The sequence below is a fragment of the Brienomyrus brachyistius genome, chromosome 15 (genome assembly GCF_023856365.1).
Source record: "Brienomyrus brachyistius isolate T26 chromosome 15, BBRACH_0.4, whole genome shotgun sequence".
NCBI classification, from domain to species: domain Eukaryota; kingdom Metazoa; phylum Chordata; class Actinopteri; order Osteoglossiformes; family Mormyridae; genus Brienomyrus; species Brienomyrus brachyistius.
Window position 1 is genome coordinate 20,087,490 of NC_064547.1, and position 24,926 is coordinate 20,112,415.

At 55.5% G+C, this 24,926-nt stretch overlaps 1 protein-coding gene across 3 annotated transcripts in view; it reads right to left on the reverse strand.

The window, feature by feature from the left end:
• ncoa2 (nuclear receptor coactivator 2) overlaps positions 1-24,926 on the reverse strand; it is a 42,701-nt gene continuing 17,775 nt past the window's right edge. For 2 of the 3 annotated variants that reach the window (XM_048976004.1, XM_048976003.1), the window contains exons 2-21: positions 22,739-22,846; positions 22,311-22,483; positions 20,069-20,172; positions 18,791-18,968; positions 18,394-18,582; positions 18,140-18,241; positions 17,232-17,372; positions 16,996-17,143; positions 15,711-16,836; positions 12,703-12,919; positions 12,444-12,623; positions 11,701-11,910; positions 11,458-11,581; positions 10,878-11,043; positions 10,498-10,785; positions 8,780-8,851; positions 7,514-7,745; positions 4,212-4,389; positions 3,926-4,115; positions 1-3,013 (exon numbers count right to left, since the gene is read on the reverse strand). In XM_048976004.1, the coding sequence (XP_048831961.1) occupies positions 3,002-3,013; positions 3,926-4,115; positions 4,212-4,389; positions 7,514-7,745; positions 8,780-8,851; positions 10,498-10,785; positions 10,878-11,043; positions 11,458-11,581; positions 11,701-11,910; positions 12,444-12,623; positions 12,703-12,919; positions 15,711-16,836; positions 16,996-17,143; positions 17,232-17,372; positions 18,140-18,241; positions 18,394-18,582; positions 18,791-18,968; positions 20,069-20,172; positions 22,311-22,483; positions 22,739-22,827 (4,119 nt within the window). In that variant the 5' untranslated portion in view covers positions 22,828-22,846 and the 3' untranslated portion in view covers positions 1-3,001. The remainder of the gene's footprint in view (positions 3,014-3,925; positions 4,116-4,211; positions 4,390-7,513; positions 7,746-8,779; positions 8,852-10,497; positions 10,786-10,877; positions 11,044-11,457; positions 11,582-11,700; positions 11,911-12,443; positions 12,624-12,702; positions 12,920-15,710; positions 16,837-16,995; positions 17,144-17,231; positions 17,373-18,139; positions 18,242-18,393; positions 18,583-18,790; positions 18,969-20,068; positions 20,173-22,310; positions 22,484-22,738; positions 22,847-24,926) is intronic. The other variant, XM_048976005.1, reaches the window with a different exon arrangement.

Here is a 24,926-nt window from a genome sequence, read left to right on the forward strand (position 1 = left end):
TGCGGTAACAGAAATCTTTATTTACAACGGTATTATTTAACATCAAATAGCATCAGCAAAGCAATATTAGTCGACAACTTGCATAAATGTGTTTAAAGTTCTCTCAGTATATCTAACTTTGCATAAAATGCTCACGCTAACATTACAAACACCAGTGCAGGTGAACAACGTTATGTTTAATGTGAACAACACAACTGGGAAAATTACACGTCTTAACCCGCGACACTGCCAGCTTCCGCCGGAGAGTCCATGTAAATGTACATATTGCTTAAATTTACCGTTGCATCATCTTATATCCGTAACCCATAAAACGGTCCATGAGAAACAAACTGTACAAATAATATGAGCCCACGAGTGATCAGGGAGAAGATGGGAGATGATGAGCAGAGAGGATCAGCCGGGGAGCCGGAAGGGGGCGCCCGGCGGGAAATGCTGCGAGAGACGCACTCATCCGCTGTCGTACACAAACACTATACAAATATAATACAACTGACAACCTCATAAGAATATACAGGACAGAGAATCAGATCTAAGGCATTGTGCTAAAGTTTTAGCATTTCAAGAGTCTTGCATTTAGCTAAGAAATTGGCGGACTATACAAAAGAAATAAAGTTTTCAAAAATTTCTAAAACTAAAACAAAAAAGTAGCGACAAAATTTTGCAAATTCTTTTTTTTTTCAGTTTATAGGCAAATAGTTTCATCGTGCTCATCACTATTGCCCATGTAGAAATACTACAAAAGGATAGTGAAACCTCACCCCTACTCTTCATGGCTTGTGTTTCTTTTAAAATTGATGACAATCTTTGGATTTTTGCGAAGGGAGCGGTACACCGGTTTTTTTTCTTCTTTCAGTAAAACTGGACATCTTAAAAGGGTTTCATTATTTATCCCGGCATTTATCTAGAACACGGAATCGAATAAAAACGTGGTGATATCAGCAGAACATAGTACAAACAAGCCAGCCCTGATAAAGGGAGAGATCAGAGCTGACGCCAGCTTCTACAGCGATTTAAAGGGAGCAGGAACCCAAATCCCTCGTGAGAGAGAGAGAGAGAGAGAGAGAGAGAGAGCAGAGTCAGGCAGAGGGAGAACAGCTCTCACCCCAGGCTGAGAAGCCGGCCCGGCAGGTTCCTTCTCGAGTGCCGCGTGCCCCAACACCATTTATGTAAAGGTGACTCGAGTCACTACAGAGACGAGTCTTTTGCTTACATGCGGTGCGGTGATCTCGACAGCCTTGCAAGGTGCTGTGCAAACCCCTCTCTGTCTCTTACCTCGAGGACCGGCCATCGTCTCGTTCTCGGGCTCCTTGAGCAGTACCTGTCATCAAACCGTCCCCCAAGTTACAGAGCTTTGCGCCCAGTACCCATTTGGACCGTCAATTTTTTCAAAGGCAAGGAAATTTGGCTTGTTTCTCTGTGTGATATGGCTGGGTCACTAGAACACCTCAGAGAAGGGCGTGGCCAGAACGCGGCGTGCACGTGGACACTGTGCAAGGCCGTGCACGTGGAAATACCTGCCGAAATGGTGCCGCAAGCAGGGGGGCCCCGGCCGAACCCCAACACTGGGCCGCCGGTCCCACTGCAGCCTGCACACCATGTTAATATCTGCGGTCGCTGTGACCATCGGGGGGGGGGGGGGGGGGGGGGGTCAGGCACAGCACTGGCACCTGGCTGAGTCCACCTGGGGTGTACACTGACTCCGCAGGGAGTCCGAGATGCACAGGAACTCAGCGGGAGAGTCAATACCAGCAGGGGGGTGCAGTGGGCATGAGGGAGGGGGGTGATCATGGGGCGGATCGACTATTAAGCCCCACAAGCACTGAAGCTGGTTGCATACCCCGAGGGTGACCCCTGGGAGACGCGTCGTACTGTCCTGCCCCTCCTCACACCCGTACGAGAAAAATCATAGTGATAATACTGATTCAAACCAGGGTGAAGCGTGCCTTCAGAAGGAAATACTGTACAAACATAAAAAAGGGTTGGGCTCTCGCTGGATAGTTATTGCTTGGTTACAGACACACAGGCACGCGCACCCCAGCTAGCTGCCGTCAGCGAGCCCAGCACGCAGATCAGGGCTGGCTCACTCACACGGTTCCCCTGTCCTATCTATCTACGCCGGGCAGCGAGAAGCAGGCGACATCTGTACACTGTACACCCTGCAGGGCTTCTCTGCGACAAACAGCTGCAGACCCAAAACCCCGAACCCCAAAGTCTAACTCTCGGACCAGAAGCGGTCAAGACCAGGCCTGGGAGAGAGAAAGAACTTAAATTAAAAACAGACATTTTAATCATTATGTACACCTTACTCACGCCCCCTTTTATCGCAACCACAAGAGTCTATTATTTCAAAAATCATAGTTCAAAACAGAGAAATTCATATTTTTGACATTACAGAAATAGTTCTGAGGTTTACTTACACAGCAACCCCTGAGACACTGATCGTGAGTTTACTTTGCTTACCAACAGCTCATAAAGTCATGGAAAAAAAATTATACACAACAAAACTTAATTTAACACACTATAAACCTCTCTTTAGACCAGAGCAGTCTTATAATACAAACCATTTGAACAATTGTACAGCATTTTGAAAGCTTGACACGCCACCACCACTGCCTATAATGATTCAGTTAAAAACCTTTAAATCCTTATCGCACACAAAGACAAAAGCAACAGTGGAAATAAGAAAAATGCAAAAATGGTCAAACTGAGAACACTATGGACATGTGGGACAGCAGAGGGACCCCCCAGGCTGCTTTGGGGGGGGGGGGGGGGGGGGCGGGGCCTAGACCACGCATGGTCCTTTGGCTGAGATGAGATCGAGAAGGTGATGGTTGTCCCCAGAGAAGAATACATTCATTGGATGAGGAGCTGGAGGCTGGCGGAGTCACCCCACCCAGGTCACGCCCGATGAGGGGGGGGGTGGGGCGCCGCTGAGCAGATGAGTGACCTCCTTGGGTGGGCGGGCCATGTCCGCGGGTTGCTGTCCCACTGCCGTCCAGGGTCAACAGTACTTCTGTGGGGACACAGAGAGGCAGAGAGGGTGATGCAGCGTCAGCGGGTGTCATCAGACAGGGGGGGGGAAGAGGCCACGGCGAAAAACTTCAGCGCCCTAAACAAGCAGAACGGACTTAAAACGGGAGCTGTGCCGTAAATTCACTAATGGCCAGAAGCTCAATTATTTACCCGCCAGGTTACAGCAGCCTGACACTCACATAAATCGAAGAAGGGATGAGCGAGGGTCTTTGGGGGGGGTGGGGGCAGCTTTACCTGAAAGGTGGGGCAGGGCGCTCGCTGAAATATTCATGTGCTTTTTATGAGGTTTAAAAGCTTTCACTCTGCCCTGTGCGTGCGTGAGGCGCGGCAGAGATTGTATACGAGGTGACTGCTTTGTCTCCACCTGTTCTGGGGGGTGGGCCGGGTCTTGGACACCGAGGACAGTCGGTGTCGGTTACTCCCACAGCAGAGCATTTGCCAGTGATGGGACCAGAATGCAGTGACACCCTGCAGGGTCCCACGCCCCTCAAATGGCGTGTACACAGCCCGAGAGTGCAGTGTGGAAATCATATCACACCCTCCAGTCACGCAAGGGGATCAAGATGAATTATTCACCAGCGCCTCCTCCCAAGACAGGCCCGATTAAACAGGCCCACACCTATATGGGCTTGAAGATGAGGTCAGCCGCTAATCACACAAACAACTATAAATCTCGGGTGAGTGAACCCCCCCCCCCCATCAGCAGCCTGTTGCTGCTGAATCCCTTCATCTCCTGATCTCTGTAGTGGGTGAAATGAAAGTGCCTGTTAAAGTCTCTGAAGGGGGTTGTGGGTTCACAGCCCAAAGATGGGACCTGCTCTATCACTGAAGAAAGTACATTTCCAATGTAGAAAATAAAAGGGCTCACAGCCCAAGGGTGGGTGAGACCTACCTGCTCGGGGCCCATTGAGGGCAGGCCGGGGGTGGGCACAGAGCCCATGGGGCCCATGCCCACCTGGCCAGGCATCTGACCCATGCCGTTCAGGCCACCGGGCACGTTGACATTCATGCCCCCAGCGCCATTGTAGACACCTCCGTCGGACTGCTGGCCGAACTGGGGGGGCGACTGCTGGGGGAACATGCTGCCCCGTAGAGAGAGAAGAGGATGCGGACATGAAAGGAAAGTTCACCATCTCCCCCCCCCCCCCCCACCCGGCGGGACGTGTAGGGTGACTCACCCAGTCCCGCTGACGTTGCCCTGCGCCCAGCCGTTCACGTCCGGGGAGGCCTGGTAGGCGGCGCTGGCCTGTGCCTGCTGCATCATGGGACTCTGGGCGTGGCTCATCCTGGGGGACATCAGTGGGCTCTGGGGAGTTGTGGCCCCCCCAAAGCCGGCATCCGGTTGCTGATTCATACCTGTGAGATGGGCAGCACAAGAGAGCCTTCAACAGGCGGCATGAACTGGGCACGCACACCCCTGGCACCCCACAGACACACACACAAGCAGTTAATGTATTTTTATCATCGTGGGGATGTCCGTTTATTTCTATGGGCATAACCATAATCCCAACGACACCCTTAACCCCCACCCAGCCCTCACCTTAACCACAAGTAACCAAACAAAATATAAGATGTCTTACATCTTATGCTTGCTTTGACAGGCTTTTTAAAAACAGGTCCCCACAATGGTAAATGCAGATGGACCGCTCACAGAAATACACACGACTGTGTGTACAGTGATCTGACAGTGTGGGGACAGCACCCTCTGCTGTTCAATGCCTCTCCATGCTAAAGGCAAGCAGTCCAGTCTGACTGGTCGGCAGAACTCAGAGGCAATTTACCATCAGCTGAAGACAGCAGACAGGCTCGTTTCTGGGGTGACATCCTGTTGGAAAAGCTCTGGAAATGTGCATGTCGTCGTTGAATATGAACATGCGGGACTAACTGTGCTGGAAGGTGGACAGCAGTGCTTCACACGGAGCTGCAAATTCAGCTTCACACCCGTGTCTAAATCAACATCTTCCCCGTCATACATAATAACAACAGACAACATGAACACAATGCGGACTTCAGCTACTGCACTTGAACGTATGATTAAATATAGTTTATCTGCTTTTCCCTCTCAGCTGAAACTCTCTATACGCATCTTGCTGCCCCCTGGTGGACAAATCCTACTGTTGCAGTGCCTTTGAATCAAGTTCCTATGAGTCACTGATAACCATGGAGATGCACGGTGACTTTAATCTGTTATTACAATGATGTCAGTGTGATGCATTATATGTCATGTTATAAATACAGGGGCTTTTATCACAAAGCAAGATTTCTTGGTGAGCTAGATAACCTGTGAGAGTTAAGGTACCCCAATGTAAATGGACTATATCTTCATTTGCTTACATTTATCCCAGACTAACTTAAACTGAACAAGTTATTTGAAGGTGAGAAATCCTGCTTTGTGATACAGGCCCCAGGGGACCTGCAAACCCTGGGCAGGCTGCAGCAATGAGCTACTGGCTCGTCAGGGCCCGGGACGTTGTGTCATTGGTTGTGGGAGCTTTGAGTGGAGTACCATTGGCTGGTTAGAGCCCGGGACATCGTGTCATTGGTTGTGGGAGCTTTGAGTGGAGTACCATTGGCTGGTTAGAGCCCGGGACATCGTGTCATTGGTTGTGGGAGCTTTGAGTGGAGTACCATTGGCTGGTTAGAGCCCGGGACAGCTTGTCATTGGCCGGTTAGAGCCTCGGATGGCGTGTCATTGCTGTGGGTTGCACCAGCTAAGTGTGAGTTCGGCCCGTAATGTGTTGCCATCAGCGGCAGGATGCAAAACCTGTGTCCATTACGTGGCTTGTTAGGTATGGTTTAGGGGTGCAATGGATCACAAAACTCATGGTCTGTATCACAGAATTTGCGTCATGGATTGGATAATTTAACTTTTCTTTCCATTTATTATTTAAAGAACTGAAGAAAACTCAAAGCAAGGAACTTTGAACCTTTGTCTGCTTTGTCTACTGAAAATCTGCATCGGATGGAAGACTAGAAGACATCCATCGTTGTCTTTTTCTGTCTTATGTGGAGATCACAACTTCTTATTCTTCTGATCTCAACATAGCTGAAGTTGTTTTTACAAACAAAAGCTGTTCTTACTTAATTTGTCATGAGGAGAAGGGAAGCGGATTCCAGTAAAAATGCCACGGCGATTGCTACTGGATCCGTGTAGGTTTCACGTTTTTGTTAGTGCATTCCCATCGAAAATCTGCCCTCCCCCAGAATGTTCTACACCTAAGGGGAGAATTCTCCGTCATTGAGAGAAATTATTTTCATTTTAATTTCACAAATTGACAGCTGTAGCAAAACTATTGCACACTATCATGGTTAAACTCTGCAGGTAATCCGTAGTTCAGTAGTAGGGGGAACGCGGATCCGTACGGATCACACACCACTTTGGTCAGCTGGCTGGTGTGAGATTTTCAGTTCAAAATAAGCCTGCACTCATATGCACACGCATTTACATGTATGTAACAGTTTTATTGCCTCGACCCCAACGTTTCAGATGTAGCTGATTTTAGGTTTACAGTGGAATAATATAGATTTGCTGTAAGATTTCTTGCGTGAGCGTGAGAGTCTGAAAGCGCGAGGCTCACGCCAGATTCATGAGACCTGGTGACACTGCTAGTTTGTTACACCACTGGTATGTTTACGAAGTAATTTTGTACTGGCAAAGTGACATAAGTCTTTACTGGAGATGCTTGACAGTCGGTCCTTAACAGTCGCTCTGTTACATGAGATGGTCCAGCTCGAGGAATACAGAGAGGGCTCAGATGAAACAAGAAACAAATTGTTCTAGCTTGCCAGCTAGCATTAGCCGACCGACATCAAGCCAGTGACCTTGTTTTTATCTTAAATCAGTGGTAACGTTATTAAAATTCTCTCTGATAATGTTATATTATAGCATGTTAAAAACAGTTACATCAATGATGAAAATGACAATTTTGAAATATTTTACAATGGATTTTACATGTAATGATAAGGCATAAAATTTGTGTGATAACAGTGTTATGCTGAAACTATCTGCGTGACGCAACAGATTATTTTTGAGTAGTTTGCAAACTCGAATGTAGGGGCAGTTTACGTCCAACGTAGGGCACGATCGATCGATCTGCTTAGTTGGTGCAACTTACTGCTGGACAGACCACCATGGTAGTTAGAGCTTGGAAGGGTGTGCCATTGGGTGGTTAAAACCCAGGACAACGTGTCATTGGCCGGTCAGAGCCTGTTATGACGTGTCATTGGCCAGTTAGACCACGGGTTGGCATGTCATTGGCCGGTCAGAGCCTGGTATGGTATGTCACTGCTAGGTTAGAGGTTGAGCAGTTTATGGTTGGGACAGCATGCTTGTGATTAGAGCATGGGATTGTGCACCATTCGGTGGTTAGAGCCTGGGAGATATGTCATTGGTCGGTCAGAGCTGGAAGAAGCGTGTCGCTGGCCAATTAGAGGCATGCTAGGGGCCAGTGGGCTGGAAGGGTGGCGGGATCACCGGTACCGTAGCTTGGTGGGAAGGGGAACTGCTGGGGGTTGGCCTGGGGGATGCGCGGGTTGCTGATGGTGCCCTGCATGGCGGGGGAGGTGGCGGCCCCGGCGGGGGCCATGCCGAGGCCCGGGGCCCGCAGGAGCATGTGGCGCTGCTGCTGCTGCTGCTGCTGTTGCCGCTGGCGGAGCAGGTTGCTCAGGTTCTCCCGCTGGCGCTGCGCCTGCATCTGGGCGTTGATGGGCCCCTGGGATGGGATGGCGCAGGACACACACGCAGAGACATGCGGCGGTCAGCCAGGTCCGGCCGCGCTCCCGAGCCGCCACGAAAACCCCTCTAGTCTGACTTCACTACAAAGTTTGTCTCCTTGAAATTCATGAATGATTTAAAAGCTGTTTGTCCTACATTCAGCAGCGGTGCTATAATTAAAGCCGCCCCAGTTTGGAGGCCTGCGAACCAGCCTGTTAAACACTGGATGCATGCAGATATGTGGAAACGGCACCACACACAGTCACCAGTAGCAGCCAACAGACAGGTGAATTAGGGCTTCAGCGATAAGCTATTTCAGAGCGAGTCGTTTGTTCGGAATCTTTAAGGATTCCTAAATGGACCTGAAAGTATTTGTGAGACAGTTGGCAGGGTTGTGGAATCTAACATGTCACAGATGAAAGTCAGAGACCCCAAAATCCTGGAGATCCAGCAATAACGCGTCACTGGCTGGTTAGAACCTGTCACGTGACATTGACCAGTTAGAGGCCGGGACGACGTGTCATTCGCTGGTTAGAATCTGAGAAATGTCATTGGCCGATCAGAGCCCCAGTCAGTGCTCCAGGGTGCATGGGAGGCGTGTCTGTGACGAGTCTGGGTCATCCTCTAATCGCTGACCTGGTGTGGACCCTCCAAGGGTACAACCTATATGTCCAAGTCCAACATGACTTGACTCAAACCTGGAACCCTGAATCGACTCCATACCAGAAGCTGGTGGTGCTGCGCAAAACCAGAGAACATGCCAGGAACCAGGCATGGCCCTGGGCCGAGCACGAATCACATGACTGTCACCGATCCTGCAGGGCCAGTTGGGGGCGCCGTATTAGCTAGAAGCTGGTGAATTAGTTTCCTTTAACCCGGTGCTGACAGGTTCCACTGGGAACAGCTGTAAGGTGTCTCAAATTAAAAAAGACACTAGATAAAGGAGACACAAATCTAGACTAGCTTATAACTGACTGCTGTTGTACGCCACACGAGGGGTCTGGTAATGTGGAGGGGAGCTGGGCCACTTACCTGCGGGGGCATGCTGGCTCGGAGAGGCAGGTTGGACATGCCTTGCATGGGGTTCATCATAGGCTGCCGGTTCTGGGGAGAGGGGTTTTCAAACACAAACATTGATAAATGATACTAATGAGGAAGCAGAAAAAACCTTCACACTGGCATATGGCAAACCCACATCCACGCTATGTCTCCAAGACAGAAAAACACAGTATGTGTTTGCAGATGAAAGTGCTCACTGCCTCTTCTGTCCAGCAGGGGGCAGCTTGCTGGAGCAAAACAGACTCCACGGGTCACAAAACAAGACCCAAAACAGATGTTTCCAGAGTGAGACAGCCATCTCTAGATGTTACCTTACCCAGTGATGTCACCTCCTCAATAAAGAGTACGAACCCAGAGCCGTACTGCTGATATCAGACAGACTGTCCTTCAGACAAAGGTGCAGATTATCTTCTTTGGAGTAAGATTTCTGATTATTGCTAAATATACTCAGTGACGAAAAAAGTTAAGCGCCCAGAAGTAATGGTTGTGGTAATGATTTGGATGTAATTTGGAACACGTGCAGACCAGAGATGGGTATGCAAATGATTCGACTGGCAAGGAGCTGGCATGTCTAGTCACCAGACACAGAGGACGGCGCTTAGAACCATTAGACAGCATTACCAGCATTTGATGGAGTTTGATAGGGGTCGTAATGTGGGTTTGCATGAGGCTGGGGGGAAATCATGCAATTGTCTGGCATGTGGGGAAAACAATGGGCACTTGAGGGCCCCCACACACGTCGTGAGGATTCCGGCCGGCCTGGACAGACCACACCAAGGCACGATCGTCGTATCACAAGCATTACAGAATCACATGACATCTGCGCCTGCCATCCGGACACAGGTATTGGACTCTCTACAACACCCTGTGGCATCCAACACCGCGTCTCGACGACTGGAATCAGCCGGACTACGGGTTCACCGCCCCATGTGTAGGCTGCCATTGACATGGGCGCAGGGCGCAGAGTGGCATCATACCATATTTATCGATGAACCTCGATTCTGCATTACTGTAGATGACTGCCATGTGCATGTATGGCAGCGCCAAGGGGAGAGGACCAATCCTGCCAATGTTGCGGACAGTCACACCAGCGTTACTCCTGGCATCATGGTGTGGGGAGCCATAGGGTATGACATCATGGTGTGGGGAGAAATGGGGTATGACATCATGATGTGGTGAGCCATGGGGTATGACATCATTGTGTGGGGAGCCATAGGGTATGACATCATTGTGTGGGGAGCCATGGGGTATGACATCATTGTGTGGGGAGCCATGGGGTATGACTTTAGGTCATCTCTGGCAGTGATTCGGGGGACCCTGACGGCACAGCGCTACGTCAGTGACATCCTGTGTCCGCATGTCTTTCAATGTCCGACCACACATGACCTTTCACCACATGCAGATTCATTTCCACCCCTTCGTCAGGGTGCTTAACTCGTTTTGTGTGGTTTTAATACACAACTTTTCAAACATATTGGCTGACGAAATTTAATCAGAGGGATTGTTTTAAGTTTTACCCAGAGTCTAAACATAAGAAAGCAGAGAAAGGCATCAGCTCTGGGGTCGGGTGACACCCCAGCACCATCGTTTCCCTGGGTTACGACAGACGGACTTCGGCATGACATGCGAACTTCAGTGTATATGACACTTATGCACTGCACTGATGCACTGGGGGGGGGGGGACACAGTACCTGCTGGGCCTGGAGCCGGTGCTGCAGCTGCAGTCTCAGCGCGTTGGGCGGGCTGGACACCCCGGGGGCGGCCCGCAGAGCCGGCCGGGTCGCGATGCGCATCACGGGGTAGCCGGGCCGCTGACCCATCTGGCCCATGGGGTGGAAGCTGGGGTCCGACATGGGGTAGCCGCCCTGCGTCATGTGACCGGCTGGGGTGTACTGCTGCCCGTACACAGGGGGCTTCTGCTCCATCATCAGCCCAGGATCCTGCGCCTGGAAGTGCTCCGGTTCCACCACCTGGCCCTGCTGGCGGGATTCACAGAATCACGGCACTGTCAGAACTAGGCGGCACTGGGTATGGAGTCTGTCCCAAATACAGGACGCAGAAGAGCTGTTACCTGGTTGACCAGAGCGGGGATGCCCAGAGCACGGTCAATCTCCTCCAGGCCATCAAAGTCCTTCAGTGCACTGTACAGTTGGTTCAGTAGATTCCCCTCGTCGGTGGGGCCCTCTGATGGTGGGGGTGGACACATGGCCTCCTCCTGGGGGCTCCCGTATGCAGGTCTGTTGGGAGCACAAACATAGGTTATCCAAACCTATCAGAGCCCGGGACAATGTGCCACTGGCTGGTCGGAGCCCGGGACAATGTGCCACTGGCTGGCCGGAGCCCGGGACAATGTGCCACTGGCTGGCCGGAGCCCGGGACAATGTGCCACTGGCTGGCCGGAGCCCGGGACAATGTGCCACTGGCTGGCCGGAGCCCGGGACAATGTGCCACTGGCTGGCCGGAGCCCGGGACAATGTGCCACTGGCTGGCCGGAGCCCGGGACAATGTGCCACTGGCTGGTCGGAGCCCGGGACAATGTGCCACTGGCTGGTCGGAGCCCGGGACAATGTGCCACTGGCTGGTCGGAGCCCGGGACATTCAGCACACCTGTGTCGCTGTATCATCAGAGACGTGGGCGGAGCTGGGCATACCTGTTCTGGCCGCCATAGGGCCCTTGCTCCATGTGTAGCATGCTGTCAGGCCATGGGGCCGTCTGGTTGGATGATGCCTGCTGCTGTGAGAACTGGCCTCCCTGCATACCCAGGTCCGGTTGTGCTGGTTCAGGAAGCAGCGAGGAGAGGTTATCGGCAGCTTGAAACCCAAGGACAAGTTGGAGTCCCACAACAGCACCCCGTGAAGGAACCCCGGCAAAAACCTGGACAGAGGAGACTCACCAGCGGCCATCATCTGCGGCTGAAGCATCGGCCGGGGTGGGGGCTGGCTGCTGGGCCGCATGGGGAGGCCGGTGGCAGAGTTGGGGGGCATGCGAGCGGGCCCCACTCCCTGCTGCAGGGGCTGGCTCATGGAGTTGCTCACAGCGGGCCCCTGGGGGCCCCAGGCCTCTGCCGGCATGCCGCCTCGAGGGGGGTTAGCACCAAGCATCCCTGTGTGGGTTTCAGGGGGGAGGGATGAGAGAGAGAGAGATGCGTTGGGTGAGAGCGCGTCTGCATACTCCCCGGGAGGCAGCGCAGAATGCTGAGGGGCCCCTGGTGTGGCTTACCCCCCACTTCCTTCCTTAGAAAGTGCGTCACCCAGCACGCCCACATGCCAGCTACCGGCTGGGCAGTACCACCTCCGCGCAGCGCGGGGGTGAGCGGAAGGAGGGCGACGCGGCAACTTTCCGGCCGCAGTTTGTCACATCAAACGGGGAAACCCTTCAGTCTTCCTGGGGGAGTCTGAGCCGCTACCGGTAATCTGCACCGCATGCTGGCATTCCTGTCCCACCCGCTGAAGAATAAAATCCCACCCCAGACTCATTTTGAGGCCCCTAGCGTGACAGGGAAGCCCGGCTGCTCTTGCGTGTGACGTGATGCTGACTCAGGGCCCTGGGTGGCACACGACCTCCGGTGAGCAGGAGTATTGTCCTTATTAGCCCTTGTCGCTCTCCCTCCCCCCCCCGAGCTCCCTGGGCACTCACCTGCGCTGACCATGCCCGCCTGGTTGCCCATCATGACCTGCTGCATGACCTGCTGCATGCTGCTGCTCCTCACGGCAGGGAAGGGCCCCTGGGAGTTCTGCGGCCCCATGTTCACGTCCAGGGAGACGCTGCGTGTCGGTGGGCCCCTCCCTGGTGGGCCCGGTCTGGGGACCCCGAAACCTGGAGGGCGGCAAGAACAGGGGGCTGTCAGCGCTGGCATCGGCGTGGAGGACAGAGGCAGAGGGGGCGCCGTACTCACTGCTCTGGGTCATGCCAGGGAAGGCCTTCTGCGCCGCCATGGGTCCACCGGGGATGGGGGCAGGGCCTGGACTGGGGCCGCCCTCGCCTGTGATCTGCAGGATGTCGTTAATGATGGACTGCTTGTCCATGGCGGCAGGAAGCGACATGGGCCGACTCTCCGGGAACAGCGGGTGCTGGTTCTGCAAGTCGTCCAGAATGTGGTCCAATTCGCTAGACTGGGAGCAGGACGACGTGCACACACACACACAGAATCAGGGTCACATCACACCTGTACGAGTTACACCGTTTGTTAGTCTCTCTCTCTTTGACTCTACCACAAATTCTCCACGATCCACCACGGATGCATCCTGCTTTTTTGCAATTTCATATGTCTAAATAATTGCACCAATCTCCCCCAATGCACTGGATTCCAATGCAGGCTAACTTGTGCATTGGGAGGGAGGAGAACGCTGTCCAAATTTTAACTGCTATTCCGCTAGCAGAGTGCCCCCAGGTGGCCAGCTCAGTCCGTCAGCAGGTACCATGTTAAATTGCCCCCCCCCCCCCACAACAACATAAAATCCCCAGGAGGAATGCAAATAACTGCAGACCACACTCATGCAGGTGACCTCTGACCTTTGACACGCCCCCACCGACAGTAACGGGAAAAGTTTACAGGAGAGCCGGCGAGGTCGCGGGAGACGTGCTCCAGGACGAGGGGACGGGAGGAGAGAGGGAATCCGAGAAGCGGATTCCGGAGAGAAGTAGGGCGACCGGCACCGCGAGGAAGGAGGTTACCCAGCCGAGCAGGGGCACATTATCCCCAACGCATGGTAATGATCTGCCTGCTATTCTGGGGGGGGGGGTGGAGCGGGGGACAGGGGGGAGGGTCTTCCTCAAAATAAACCGCGCTTTGATTTCACATAAGAAACTTTTACTTGTTTATACACGCTCCGAAATTCCGACCTTCCAAAAGGTCCTAGTTGTGGACCCAAACCCATCACGCGGACAGTCCGATATAACTAATGCTGCTCGCTCCACAAAGAGGCCCCCTTAAGGAAGCTGAATCTACCCTGAGCATCTATCGGTCCACCTAATTAAAGACAGCAGGTCTTATAAAAGCAGTGATAGGCTCTGACACTGTATTGCAAAGGCTCTATCCAAGTAAACATGAGAAAACCCAAAAGACACTATTTCCTCTCACTGCCAAAAGGGGGCAGCAAACCTGATACCGACCACAACAACAACAACAACAACGACAACGATGAGAGAGTGAGAGAGCGGCGCAGGGCAGAGCAGCAGCTTCCTGTGTCTGGCCAGCGTGTACTGCGCTTTATAAATGCTCCACCAGGTCTGAGCTCTTTCACCCGACTTACTCATCAGCATCTCTTTGCAAGTGAAAAAGCGGGAATTGTAGCTGAGTACAAGTGGCAGAGAAAAGGCCCTGGGGAGGTCAGCGATGATGTAAGGCCCTGAGCCCGAGTCGTCTGTCACACTGCCTGCTGCCAGAGGCCCTCCCCATTTCTCCTGTGAGAGGAGGGAGCCGCTCGGATCTATCTGTGGGGTGTACCTTAAGAAAACGGATCACTCATTCGCTTGCTTGGGGTAAAGTGTGCCTATGGCAGAAGGTGCAGGCTCTGATTGGCCACAGATTTGGTGGGTGGGGGGGGCTGTAGGTGTGTCCCTAACCTCACCCTGCCGTAGACACATGGCCCTTCAAGCAATGCAGTGTATGAACCGGCATGCCTCAGTCTGCCCCAGTCATGGCAAAAGGAACACACAGTCACCTGACACATGGCTGGTGTGTCACGCTTTGTGGTTGTGGGGGGTGGGGTACAGTTTGTTTTGACTCCAATGCAGCCCCCCCTCCCCAACCCCGTACTCTGGCCATGAGGATCTGGCCGTGTGAAGCAGCATATGGTTCATTGTCATACAGGGGGTGGGGGGGTGGGTTTAATCAATCCCCTCAATCCACTCCCACCCCAGCACTCACTGCGGACAGGAGGGGGAGGGGTTCACAGTGGACACTCGGGCCCTGACGCTATTTGCGATCCCTGGGCCAGTGTGGCTTGTTTAAACGCCTGCACTAGAGGAGGCTCAGGTCCACTACACACAATGCAGACACACAGGCAGGAGGCGCGGACACACAGACAGGAGGGCGCGGACACACAGACAGGCAGGGGGCGCGGACACACAGGCAGGAGGCGCGGACACACAGACAGGGGGCGCGGACACACAGACAGGGGGCGCAGACACACAGACAGGGGGCGCGGACACACAGGCAGGGGGCGCGGACACACAGACAGGAGGGCGCGGACACACAGGCAGGCAGGGGGCGCGGACACACAGACAGAGGGGCGCAGACACACAGACAGGGGGCGCGGACACACAGGCAGGGGGCGCAGACAGACAGGCAGGGGGCGCAGACAGACAGGCAGGGGGCGCGGACAGACAGGCAGGGGGCGCGGACAGACAGGCAGGGGGCGCGGACACACAGGCAGGGGGCGCGGACACACAGGCAGGGGGCGCGGACACACAGGCAGGGGGCGCGGACACACAGGCAGGGGGCGCGGACACACAGGCAGGGGGCGCGGACACACAGGCAGGGGGCGCGGACACACAGGCAGGGGGCGCGGACACACAGGCAGGGGGCGCGGACACACAGGCAGGGGGCGCGGACACACAAGCAGGGGGCGCGGACACACAGGCAGGGGGGCGCGGACACACAGGCAGGGGGGCGCGGACACACAGGCAGGGGGGCGCGGACACACAGACAGGGGGGCGCGGACACACAGACAGGGGGGCGCGGACACACAGACAGGGGGGCGCGGACACACAGACAGGGGGGGCATGAATATGCGCAACAAACCAAAAAAATGACCCGTAAAGCACAGATGGAACTTTCAGGATTCACACCTCTTCATCTCCCTCTTGGAGATGTTTGCTGAGCCTCCTGAAGATACTGTAGGCCAGAGAGACGCTCGTGCAATGGGTGCAGCCCCCCCCCCCCACCTCCCGGAGGCTCACCTGCACTGACTGGTCACAGCTGCCATCCGGCTTCTCGGCCTTAACGACGGGCAGCTTGGGCTCCGCCTTTCCATCGCCTGGCTCCGCCCCCCGGCCCGCCTTCTCCTGCGAGTCGTCCTTGTCCAGCAGATAGCGCAGCAGCGCGTTGTCCTTCTTCTTGGGGCTGACGGGCTCCTGCTTGCCGCCGAGCTCGGCTGCCCCCGCGCCGTCCGGACACAGCTCCTTGCCAGTGGCCTCAGCGGTGAGCCGCGCCAGGTCCACGGGTGATGTGCTGTTCTGCAGCAACTGGTGCAGGATCTTGTGCTTCTCCTTCAGCGAAGTGACATGGGCCCCGAGCCCGCCGCCACCCGGGGTGTCCTTGCCGGTGGGGTCCCCCGGGGCTGCGGGAGAGGACGGGTCCACAGGCTCCGTCTTGGTGAGTAGTTGCAGCAGCTTGGTATGGCTCTTCCCCTCGTGGGACCGGCCCTGGAGTTCTGGCCTCTCGCTGCCGCTGCCACCATACTGCCCGAGGCTGCTCTCCTTCTCCTCCTTGGGTTCAACGGGGGCCTCCTGCTGCTGGGCCGGGTCGGGGGGGCCCTGCTCGCCGTAAGAGCCGAAGGGATCCTTGAAATCAGCCTTGGCGAGGGCGTGGTGGTTGGGTGAGCCCACCTTGGCCTCGGGGGACCCCAGAGCGGCGCCCAGCGGGACCGTGTGACATTCGCTGAGTGCCTGCAGAGCGTTTAACGACGTGCTGGTATAGCTGTGGCCGTTTCCCGGGCCACCGCACATGCCGGCGGGGGAGAACTGCGGGGGGGGCACACGGGGGCTGCCGGGGTGCCGGGGCGACATCATGGTGGCCTGGGGCCCGGGAGCCAGGCAGGGGCTGCTCTGTGACGGGCTGCCCATCCGCATCCCATACTTAGGAGCCTGGACAGGGGCTGCTGGGTGGCTGGATCCTGGGCCTCCGAAGCGGTACCCATGAGGCGGCTCCTTCAGACCGGCGGCCGTGGCAAAGCCCGGGTTGCCGCCGGCGGGGGCCTCAGATGCTTGGATGCTAGGCGGGACACCACCGGAAGAGACGGGACCCATCGTCTTCCCCATCCCTGGGCAGCCGAGCTCCGGGTTCATGCTGCACACCGGCGGCTCTCTAGGGGGCGCCAGAGAGGCAAGAGAAGCAAAACAGAGACGAAACATGGCTTGAGAGGGTTGAGAGGAGGCAGAGTGAGGCCCCACAGCACCACGAACAGACGTCACAGAACGTCATTCCTGCTGAAGAGGGTTAGGGCGGGAGGGGGGGCATGCTCACCTCTGCAGGACGTGCAGTGACATGTAGAGCTGCGGCTCATTGGTGGCCGGCGAGCGCACCAGCTTGCTCTTGGTGTGGGCCGACACGATGGTACCATCGGACAGAGAGAAGCGGTACATAGGGCTGAAGGCCTGGCCCTGCCTCAACACTGCAGGAGGGGGGGACAGGGGCGTGAGATGCAGTGCGTCGGCATGTGCGATGCCGCCGCTGTCCGGCCTGGGCCGAGCCCGACTCACCTTCCTGCTGGTGCCGCTTGGCGAAGGACATCTCGCCGTCGCTCTGCAGGTGGAAGCGCTGGATGCAGCGTCGCACTAGATCCTCCCAGCCCGGCTTCATGGAGGCCCGGAGCAGACTGGTATCCAGTGAGGTGATCTTGCCTGGGGGCAGAATCAAGGGCAGAGCCACCGCTAACTCAACAAGCAGGGGCATGGAGCAAAACAACAGAAAGCTGCCTTCCTTCCGGAACGATCCGAGTGGTTTGACGCGGGCACTAATGGCTGAATATACCGTGATTGAGCTGTGATCTGCATGGATCCTTCCCATAGATTAAATGGAAAGTTGAAACATAACGGTGAAAAAATACAGTTTTGCAGCCTCTGATACTTTGTAAAGCAGCAGTTCCCTAATTCTAGGTGTCACCGAGGTCCAAAGGACATGCATTCAGGGCTTGACATTTATTTCTCACAATGGGGGAGAATGCCCCCCCCCTTTATTGCACATAGGGAGCAAATTTTGATTTGACTGGATTGCAATACAAAAACCTGCACAGATTCAATAGCATCAGCCACAGCATTTTAATGGAGTCTGCTTCTCTCTTTCGCGTGTGCAATTGTAACTTTTGTTTTCCTAAAATGATAAGTTTTGTTTCGCGATCAAGAACTTTTGCTCGAGAGAACAGCTTGTTGCTATGTTGAGATGAAGAGAGAAATAAGTCGTGATTTCGGCACAAGACAGTAAAGGTGATGACGGATGTCCTTGTCCGTCCCCCTCTCGCTGATACGAAAAATGATCCGATCCGTGCCTCAAAAACTGTGATATGATCGGAACCATGGGCTTTGTGATCTGTTGCACCCCTAACAGGCAGAACCACCGCCCCACCCCACCTCGCCCCGCCCCGCCTGCGCTCAAGCGGGCACCCCCGCACCTTGCAGGTCCTGCCGGGTGGTGAAGCTCTCCTGGGACGGAGCCACCGGTCTCTCCTTCATGGGGATTCTCCTGGCCACGCAGATCAGACATGACTGCAGGTCTGGAGGGAGAAGCGGACAGAAACGAGGTCAGCTGCGGCCGCTGGAGCAGAGTGGCACCGCGGCAGGACCCGTCCCACTCCACTCCACAAGCTTTCGCCCTGCCTCTCCCGTATGGCCCCCCAGGGAATCCCCCTCAGCAACGGAGACTCACCTTCTCCCTCCTCGGTGATGGAGCGCGGCTCAGACACCGCAAAGCACTGCATGGTCTCATACTTCTGGCGTGTCTCTGCGCCGCCGCGCGCCTCCTCGTCTGCCTCGCACTGCGGGTTCACCAGCATGCGGCAGGTGAATGTGTGGCTGTTCCTGCGGGGGTTCTCACCGGACCAGGGGGCGCCGTTCACTGGGGAGGGCGGCATGGGAGAGGGGCGTCACACCAGGGCCCGCTGCCCGCACCAGCTAGGTCACACGTGCCACGTGCACTCAGAAGAAACCACCAGTGTGCGTTAGCAATGAGAACATCCTCAGGAAAAGAACATGGTGGGGGCGGAGCATAATGAGGGCGGAGCATGGCGGAAGCAGTGCATTGTGGGTGTGGTGGACAGGCTCACCAAGTGACTTGGGCAGCAGGTTCTTGATGAACTCGGCGTGGTCGCCCACATGCAGGATGCTGTACACACTGGTGTTCATTAGCTCCTCCTGGTTGTAGTGCAGGTACTGCGTCACGTTCTCAGACACAAAGACGATGTGCCCCTCCATGTTCACCACGAAGAAGAACCCGTCCAGGGCCTGTGCAGTTCGGGAGGGGAGGGGGGGGGGGGGGGGGTGTTACAGTAATGTGAAAAAAAATAAGAATTTGCCACGCATCTTTTCATGCATCGCTGGATGCTTCTTTTTGCATATTCCACCATGCTCTCCTTTTATGACACACACACACATACATATATATGCAAGATTAAAGCTTGGTTAGCCCTCCATCAAGTGACCCTGTAGATTTTCGGAGGGATCATATGGGTTAAGAGCTTAGTGCCGAGCCCAGGATGCAAACCAGCAACCTTCCGATCACATGGGGCAGAGGCTTAGCCCACTGAGCCATCCTGAAGATTCACCAATATGATTAACACAATTGTGCTCCTGCCCTATAGAGTGAGCGAGGGTTCCCCATACGGCAGGGTGGCCGACCTCCACAATGGGGGGGGGGTTTGCGGTAATCCCACATCGCTGTCCAGTTAATCCTCATCTGGGAGCAAAGAGGTACAGAACGACAACAGAGAATGACAGAAAAACCAAGTACCCCAGGTAAATCACCCTCTGTCTGTAGTGAGCTAATCAACGCTAGAAAAGGGGGCGACCGTGCCACGCCCACCTCGTCCTGCACCGTGGTCCAAGGCCGGCACTACAACCTCAGTGCTCCTTCCACTCATGGGTCTCGACAGACAGATAGACACTCTCCCTCTGCCTGGTGCTCACACCTACTCTGAACCTCTCTCTGGTCCGGAAGGCAACACTGATCCAGGGTCGTGAACCAGACCCGGAAGGCAACACTGATCCAGGGTCGTGAACCAGACCCGGAAGGCAACACTGATCCAGGGTCGTGAACCAGACCCGGAAGGCAACACTGATCCAGGGTCGTGAACCAGACCCGGAACACAGCCGAATGTTTGGAATGTAAAGCCATGGCTAATGATTAAGCTCATCACAGCCAAGGCGCAGCAGCTTAGCTAACTCCATTTCCCAGATGCTCGGCTCGATACAGAGTGCAGTGACATGGTCTGCCACATGGGGCTTATCCGTCCTGCTACGCACCAGCGATTCCCACTTTCCCTGCGCTGACAGCGTGTGCCACCCGTCGGCACTCCCCCAGACCCCCGCCAAGCCGAAACACCCACCTCCAGCATCATGGGTCCGAGGGCGTCCTTGTCGATGACGCTCTGCCCCGTGGACGAGACGTCAGCCTTCTGGACCTCTTCATCGCTTGCCGTGGAGGACTTCTCTGCGGGGGGGGGGGGGGGGGGGGGGGGAGATCGGTAGGGGTGAGTCAGGATGCAAATCGCGCGTTAAAGCACCCCAGGATGTTCCCCCACTATTCCAGGAAAGATCCTGGAATGAGCGAGGAAAGACGGAAGGAGGATACTAAAGAGTGGGGTACGCGGTAAGAAGAGCCCACCACATTCCGGACGCGGCGGAGGAGAGAGTGTGGTCAGCGGGGAAACGCGAGGCCAGGGACAGGGGGCTCGGTCAGTCTCTCCGCGGTTACTCTAGCTAACAGCACACAGGACATGGGGCCAAGCAAGGGGACGAGCTCCCAGGGCCCCCTGCAGGCTGAGTGGGACCCATAGCCCAGCCAGGAAATCACAGCTGGTGTAAAGGTAACTGGTTTGTATTGGTGCTTCAACTGAAGCAAGAGAAGAACATTCGAGATTGCCCAGTTTAAGCAGCGATGGGTCACTTTCACTATAGCCTCGTACAGAGTCAGTGACTGGACAGACTGTCAGGGGGGAGGTGTGCTTTAGGGCACAGCAGACAGGCTGTGGAAAGGTGTGTAAGAGGGGCATACTGGAGTTAAGGTACCTAACACCCCCACAGAGGGCTGAATCAGCACCCGCTCCACTTCAGGGCCCGTTCCCCAACGTCCCCACGTAAAGAATCGGCAAAACTTTAATGTGACACTCAGAGGATACCTTATACAGCCAGAACAGCCTGAAAAACTGTGAAATAACAAGCAATACACGCTATAAACATACGTGAAACGTCAGCGACAGGGTCAGGGTTAAACCCATGACCCCTCTGGTTCTGGCCCCCGTGGGGCCCATCACCACCAGACATCGTTCCCCCAACGCGTCTGCCGAAATGAGGTCAGATCCACAGAACAAAGTCACAGTCACAGGCCGGCTGGTGTGTTTGGGTCCCAGTACAGGGGCCCACATTCACGGGACAGGGGCCCGTGTCAGAGAGGCTAAGGAGCCCGTTTAGAGTAAGAGAGCATCCTGGAACGAGGTCGACGTGCCAGCCTTCCCAAGCGAGTCACACTGGAATACCACACAAAGGAAAACACTCTGAAGCGTGATTCTCCACTGCGTCAGCACAGAGGCATCCTGTAAGCCAGTGCTATTCCCAACACTTCCAGCATTCCGTACCGAAGGCAAAAATTTATACAAGAAAAAAAATGCGAAAAACTCCAAATTACTAAGCTTCCCACGCTGCTGACATCTGATTAGCGATTTTCAAAAACCGATAAAATTAGAACTCAATCATTCCTGCAGAGGCACAGTGGGGACATTCGAAGGAAACGTCAGCCTAATTACCCAAAGCGCCACGAATCCAAACAGGCCAGCGAAGGCACGGTTGCCAGGGATACTAATTAGGTGAAGCGGACGGCAGAAGAGCAGCAGCCTGAGCCGCGGTGCTCGCCGACATCGCAGAAGAGCAGCAGCCTGAGCCGCGGTGCTCGCCGACATCGCAGAAGAGCAGCAGCCTGAGCCGCGGTGCTCGCCGACATCGGAGAAGAGCAGCAGCCTGAGCCGCGGTGCTCGCCGACATCGCAGAAGAGCAGCAGCCTGAGCCGCGGTGCTCGCCGACATCGCAGAAGAGCAGCAGCCTGAGCCGCGGTGCTCGCCGACATCGCAGAAGAGCAGCAGCCTGAGCCGCGGTGCTCGCCGACATCGGAGAAGAGCAGCAGCCTGAGCCGCGGTGCTCGCCGACATCGCAGAAGAGCATTGAGAAACTGCGCTGGAGAAGGGAATGGAACAGGATGGCAGGCCCGAGTCTCCCTGGGGCAGCTCGCAGAGAGCCCACACTGCTCTGTTAAGCGACAGAGGGACCCTGGTCGGAATCCCACTGGGGGGGGGGTTGTAGGTGTCACTGCGCTGGTGCTACACGCTTGCATCACGCTGCCCGCAGTGACGCTGCCTGCAGTGACGCACCCACCCCCTGACCGTGAATCACAAACGGCTTCCAGGGAGCCGACTCAACCCCAGGACCCCTAGTAAGACCCCATGATCAGGCACTAGCCTGACGACTGGGCCAGCCAATGCCCAGAGCACTGGACCAGGATACAGCCGATCCGCAGGTCCAGATGGAGTGACACCACACATTACAGGCAACCCCTCGGCACCGCGGTCCCCCCGCTACCTTGCTCCTTGATCTGGCGGATCTGCTTGACGGTCTCCTTGAGGATGGCGCATTTGTCGGGCTTGACGTTGAAGTTGTCGATGTCACTGAAGTTGGCGAAGATCAGCTCGGCCAGCTCCTCGATGTATTTATTCTCATGCTCGCGGTTCCGCCGCTCAATGGTGCGTTTGGGGCTGTGGACACGGAGTAAAGGGGCGGGGTTATTACACCGACAGAGTGGTGTGTGTGTGTGTGTGTGTCAACACACGCGTAAATCTTGGCCCTCGTCACATGCACGGAAAGGTGATGACATCATCATTACCCCTCCCTTCCCTATCCCCGCCCCCCCACCAAGGCCAACAGCGCTTCAGCTGAAAAGAGACGCTACTCGGGAACAGAAATAATGCCCCCTCGTCCAGTCAGTAGGGAAAGGCGGGTTCGGCACCTACCTGGGTCCCAGGTGGTCAGTCGGACCCTCCTTACGCTTGCGGGACTCCGCCCTCGCGGGGTCGGAGGCGTGGTCACTGCCGCTGCTCATCTTCAGCACATATCAGCAACTGCGGAGGGAGAGCAGAGAGGGAGGGCGGCTTAGATCCCTGTGGAAGTGGGTCACCCTGTTCATGCCGGCCAGCCCAATGCTGCCCTGCCCATGACAGTCCGCTCAGGGAAAACATTTTCCTACAAATCCCATTACTAACTTACACAATTGGAACCAGTCGCATTGTTCCAACAATGCAATTTGTTAGCGGTGTTAGTGAATACGCTTTTTGAGCATGTCTGGCCCACGTCAGCCCCCGCAGCATGGCCGGCTAGGCTCATGTCCCCGACACCCCCAGACCACCTCAGGGCCGCCCTGAAGAGGCTGGGGACTCTGCAATCTCCGTGCAAGTGAGATTCCCCATGCGGCCCAGGGGATGCATCCTGCTGGGAATTAGGGGTCAGAATGTGGTCACGTGACACTCTACAGAGACCTGGCACATGGGCCGGCACAGAACCTGCTTCCTCGCCCAGCCGCTGTTCCATTGGTCACACGTTTGTCACATGAGCCTTTTCGCAACGCAGGGTGGCTGTGGTTGCCTAGGCAGCGGTGAGGGAGAACGCCCAGAGAGGCTGAATGAGACGGTTGCAGGGATTAGGCACGGATTCAACGTAAGCCAGCGTACACACACACACACACACACACACACACACACACACACACACACACACACACACACACACACACACACACACAGAATTAACAACCACGCTGCTGAAGACCGAAGTAAAGTTTAAGAGCTAACCGCAGGCAACCCATATGAAGCGGCTGGTTACAAACTGCGTCACCATAAACCAAACCATCACCATCCAAAAGCCACAGACACACAGACAGGGGGGCTAGCCCTGCACTGACAGGCCGTGTGACGTGAAGGCGACCCGTAGCTGTAGCAGGACGTCTTCGTTACGAGGCGCACCGACGAGGCATGACCAGCAAAGGGGCGTGAGAGAGCACTGATGTCTTTTAAAATTGCATAATTTCACCAGCTACCTCCCCCACCCTCAGACACAAACTTTGTGTTCATTGAGCAGCCGATCCAGTGACGCTAAGAGGCGGAGGGCAGGCTGTAGGCGGCACGAGGTCGTGTTTTGTGCTGTCTGCAGGCTCAGGCACAAGCGGCGTGGGAAGGCGGGTCGGCCCGGGCCCGGCTGACATTCAGGCTGGATCTACTCGGGATGTTACCAGCGGAACCTGATGACAATGCTCATCGACAAGCGCGATAAGTATAGTGAGAAACGCCTTCTGAAAGACGCTAAGACTGAGTGTGAAAACCCACGTTTTCATGCCCGTTCATAGGGGGCCCCGGGCTGACCCCCCTGCCAAACCACAATGGCCACACTTCCCCAAACTCACACTCTGAGAACCGTTCTGTAGAATCCTCCCGTTTAGCTGAAGTCAGCAACGCACTGAACCTATGTTAAATGCCCAAACACACGTGACCCTGCTGGACCACACTCGTGTGACCAAGTGACCTTCCCATCCAAAACTCGGTGAAGCGGCTGGCCACAGCAAAGGGGGCGGGCACTAAGCAAAGGGGGCGGGCACTAAGCAAAGGGGGCGGGTGCTAAAACAGGCCACTGTATGGCATCAGGATCCTCGCCCTTGGTCCCAGGGGGCACACCCCCACCCCAGCCTGTACTACGATTACGGGGCAGTAATGGCCTTAAAGTGGCTGGCAGCAAGCGCCGGCTCGCAGGACCGCCTCCATTTACCGTAAGCCGATCGCCATCATGAATGTTTTAAACTGGTGGGCTCTGTGGGGACTGGGGAGGGGGGGGGCAGAGGGAGTGGGGGAGTGTGTGGGGGGGCTGGGCAAGGGGAAACAGGACCGCCCACAAACCACTGGATTCCGGGAAACCACAGCGCAGTGCGGGGCAAGAGCCGAACTACACACCGGGAGAGCAGTGCCGGTAGATACGGGCTGCTCCTGTACGTGTGTGTGTGTGTGTGCGTGTGCGTGTGTGTGTGTGTGTGTGTGTGTTGGGGGGGGGGGGGGGGTAATCAGCAGGTTTCATGCCGTTCCTGTCAGAGGATGCCGGCTGTCCTCAGTCGAAGCCATACCAAGAAACTGTCCTACCCACATGATCACAAAATCCTGC